The sequence below is a fragment of the Melanaphis sacchari genome, unplaced genomic scaffold, assembly GCF_002803265.2.
Source record: "Melanaphis sacchari strain LSU unplaced genomic scaffold, SCAv2.0 Contig59_pilon_pilon, whole genome shotgun sequence".
Lineage (NCBI taxonomy): Eukaryota > Metazoa > Arthropoda > Insecta > Hemiptera > Aphididae > Melanaphis > Melanaphis sacchari.
Window position 1 is genome coordinate 1,170,505 of NW_020271423.1, and position 4,053 is coordinate 1,174,557.

The 4,053-nt window shown below is 35.8% G+C and overlaps 1 protein-coding gene across 1 annotated transcript; it reads right to left on the reverse strand.

Moving 5' to 3' along the window:
* Window positions 1-1,303: 1,303 nt before the first annotated feature.
* Window positions 1,304-3,205, reverse strand: LOC112600026 (cuticle protein 18.6-like). The gene is made up of 2 exons (XM_025347161.1): window positions 3,046-3,205; window positions 1,304-2,034 (listed from the first exon to the last, which is right to left on the reverse strand). The coding sequence occupies exons 1-2, from the start codon at window positions 3,184-3,186 to the stop codon at window positions 1,372-1,374; spliced, it is 804 nt and encodes a 267-aa protein (XP_025202946.1). The 5' UTR covers window positions 3,187-3,205; the 3' UTR covers window positions 1,304-1,371.
* Between the last annotated feature and the right edge of the window lie 848 nt (window positions 3,206-4,053).

Consider the following 4,053-nt stretch of genomic DNA (forward strand, 5'->3'; position numbering starts at 1 on the left):
TATGATGACAATTATTACTATCAATATAAAACCATGAAAAAATCGTGTGATTTAACGTCGTACTTTCAATAAGTATATTTCTGTTTTGGGTGTCTATTAAAAAGTAAAAATGTACCATAAACAGAGTTGGATGGACGAGGCCGCATTATGTATCTAAATTGCAATTTCACAATTTTATTTTTGATTCACAATAAATGCAAAAAATAAAATTAATGCAATACAATTATATTTTCAACTCAACATAATATGAGTATAATAACGTACAGATGGAGAACATTTGTTCTTTTTCTATCACTAACGAAATATTATACTTTTCAGGTATGACTATACATATCTACGACTATACAGTTACGTGGGCTACACTTGGTACCTACTCTATCTTTTTAATATGTATTAACTATATCGACTATTGAATGGACGCGTAGTAGGCTCTGATAATTAATATTGAAATACTGTTCATTATGATGAAATATTTACAATATGTGTGTCAATGTCAATTTAATTATATGTTCGTAGGTATTCAACATCTAATTTTCTAGTGATGGGCGATAACCGTTTATTAGTAATTTCGCATAGTATATATTGAATAATTGCTTTTCGATTGAAAAATAATATAGTTTAACTTAGGTATTTTGTGTAACAAGATTAATTTTTGATATTAAATATGACGATTCTATATCTTATTAACTTACTTGTACCTATATAATATTATATAATAAATATTAATGGACCAAACCACAGTCCGAGGCTATAATAGACTCAAAGCTCGCGGCGAGTTAAAGGCAAATCAACCGCATCAATATCTAACTCAATTAGGTACCTGTAGAGTGGTTTTATTTCAACCGGGCTAATGAGTAAAATTACGCATTTTTTTTTCACTTATATTCCATCAATCTCATACCTATAAGTGGTTTTTTGTACTCGCACGATTATTGTGGGAAATAGAGGGGACGTTTTCAGGAGCGTTGCAATAAATTTTGGATTTCAGCTCTTAGACTTTCTTTGATATCTGCTAACCTATCTAATTCGCTTCTCACAGGACTTAAACGTTAATCAGTTCATTGACGCGAAATAAAAATAAAATAACTGTTTCCTGTATTGCAATACACCATAGGTATACGCCGTGTCAGCGACCAGTATACAGCCAACGGTACCGCGCATGCAATGTCGACTTCGCTCAGGCCTAGATTTATGTTTTATCGGTCAACCCGATTTAAATGTGTGCAGTAAAATATCGAGCTGTGCAGTGTGATAAAGTAAAATATTCTAATTGTAAGAAACAATTTTAAAACATATTTTGGTGGTTGACAATTTGAAATTTTATTTACACAAAAATACAATAAATTATTTGTTTCTATAATTCACAATAAATTAGTATTGTTTGTATGCTGGGGCAGCGTACGATTGTTTGTAGGCTGGGGCGGCGTGTCCGTAAGCTGGGGCCGGGGTGGAGTATCCGTAAGCTGGGGCAGCTGGGTAGGCTGGTGTGGTGTAGGCTGGTGCGGAGTAAGCCGGGGCGGAGTAAGCCGGGGCGGAGTAAGCTGGTGCGGAGTATGCCGGGGCGGAGTAAGCTGGCTTGTAGGCTGGGGCGGCTGCTGGGTAAGCTGGGGCCGATGGGTAGGCTGGGGCAGCTGGGTAAGCTGGGGCCTTGTACGCGGGCTTGTAGGCCGGGGCGGAGCTGTAAGACGGTGTGCCTTCTTTCTTCACTTCGGCGACGAAACCGTTGTAGTCGTCGGCGGTGTATTCGACGATTCTCTTGGTGCCATCGGGTTCGACCAGGCTGTAGGATCCTTTGACGTATCCGTTACCGTCGCTGTATTCGGATTGGCTCTTGATGTCGTATGTGGCGTCATCGTGTACGCTGTATTCGAAGTTGTATGGGGCTGGGGCGTAGGCGGGCTCCGGGGCGTAAGCCTTGGGTGCCGAGTAAGCGGGTGCTGGGTATGCGGCGGCGGGTGCTGGGTAAGCAGCTGGAGCCGGGTAAGCCGGGGCGGCGAGTGCGGTGGCGAGCACGCAGGCGAAGACGGTGACGGTCTGAAATGAAAAAAAGGACAATATGATGATTAATAAGAGGTTTGCTGCATGTTTTCTTGGAATAAAAAAATAAATTTATGAAATTTGTGGTTTTACAAGCCATGTGCTTACGTATTATTGTAAGACGTGTATTATGCACTTATTTAATAATTTTACGCAGACAGTATCGATGAGGTCTTTAGAATATTGCATCGCGTCATTAGTTTTATACTTCACTACATGGTGTGGTCTATTAAATCTAAAAACGGAAAAACGAGGCGGTTCGCTTTGTATAGTTGGCATTGTATGTATATATGGTACAATTAATCTAACGCTGCAGCTGCATTTACGAAAGTTTATTTGCTTTAGTAAGACCAAGGTCGTTATACGGATTCGATGACTTCCGACCTACTACGTAATTAGACGAACTATATTATACAATAAATTGCACTTTCTCGGAGCCTACACGTGTCGTCGACCGGATTGTAATTATTATTAAATGCAGTGGAATGTCCGGTATGACCGACGTGACTAATCTAAATCGGCTATTGCTGTCATTGTATAAGGTGTACGATAATAAACGACTATGTTTGAAAAATGATTTTTATTTGTACAACCCGTCAATGTGCGTAAGCATTTCAGAATCGCAAGTCTAGTCATTATCCTTATAGATTTGTTATTTGTTAAATAAAAATCATGTTCGTCAGAGGTGATAAATATTTTACTATCAGTGAAATTTTTTCCAACAAGTGAACTAAAATTCAATTCAAATGCGTTTTGAATTTTGTTGAAATGAAAAATGATTTTAATTTAATCTAATCGATGTAAATAATATGATATAATAATCTAAACTATAAAAGAACATGACGAGAAAACGTTGAATAAGCTAAACCGTATTTTATATTACAATGGATTTCCTCCAATTTTTTAATAAAATTATATTATTGTTCTATACGAAAAAAATAATTTCTTTTACATTTGGAGCGATAGGACGATGAAGGAAATAATTATTATAATAACGCGTGTACTCACTTGGTATGCCATGGCGAATAAATAAGATTTTTTTTTGGTTGTTGAGTGCGTTGAAGTCACTGAACGTTTTGACTGAATGTAAAGTTCTGGTGGCTGGTAGTCGGATTTATATACTAGCAATGCGTCTGGTTCGGCCCCCATTGTCCATGGTCGAGGGGTGTTTGTTGGGTGGGGCCGAATACATATGATCGGCATGATATTATATCAGGATTGCGCGACCCCGGCGTCCGAGACGTGTGCCTTCGGGGCGAAATTTTATCGAAATAATATCGTAGAACTACCGAAATCAGGTTATTACACAGAGTTGTTACGCACATTTTTATGTGTGTGAGTGTGTGAGTTATTATTATTTGTTCGCGATAAATTGGGCTCGATGCATTTATGTAGAACTGGTCCTGTTGGCCAACAATCGAGCTGGAGTTGTTATTACTGCAATGTGTATTACCTTTACACCGACATTTTGCCAGTAAAGATCATATTATGTAGATATAAATTGTTATACAATGTAACTCGTCATTTATTATGCTACTAGTAACATAATTTCATATAAGTACTTCACTGTTATTAGTAGAGTTCGGCTTTTAAAATACAATAAATAACAAAAAAATCAAAAATTGGTTTAGAAAAAGCAAAAAAAAAAAAAAGTATATTTATTTAAAAAAAAATACATAGCAAAAATAAGCTAAAACTAAATAAAAAATTTAATTAAAAAATTTAAAAAAAGAATTAACAATCATATATTTAGCTAAATTTTCAATTGTGAAACCGACTTTATTATTATCAAACAAAATGTATACAAAAATGAGCATAATTATATTATTATTCAATAGCAAACCGTAAAATTACCTCACACCTTCACGTTTATACATTTATAATAATTGATAACTGTACTGAAACACAGGTACCAATAGATGTTTATAGTATTTAAAATGATTAATAATTAAAAATAGAGTATAATAGCATCATGACTGATCAATCATAGATATTTATTATTGTAAATTTTTTTTT

Bases quoted from the DNA above. Each gene is read 5' to 3' on its own strand.
- LOC112600026 (XM_025347161.1), bottom strand. From the start codon at position 3,186: ATGGGGGCCGAACCAGACGCATTGCTAGTATATAAATCCGACTACCAG. The intron at 2,035-3,045 runs GTGAGTACACGC...TTTTCATTTCAG, and splicing joins TATTCGCCATGGCATACCAA to ACCGTCACCGTCTTCGCCTG.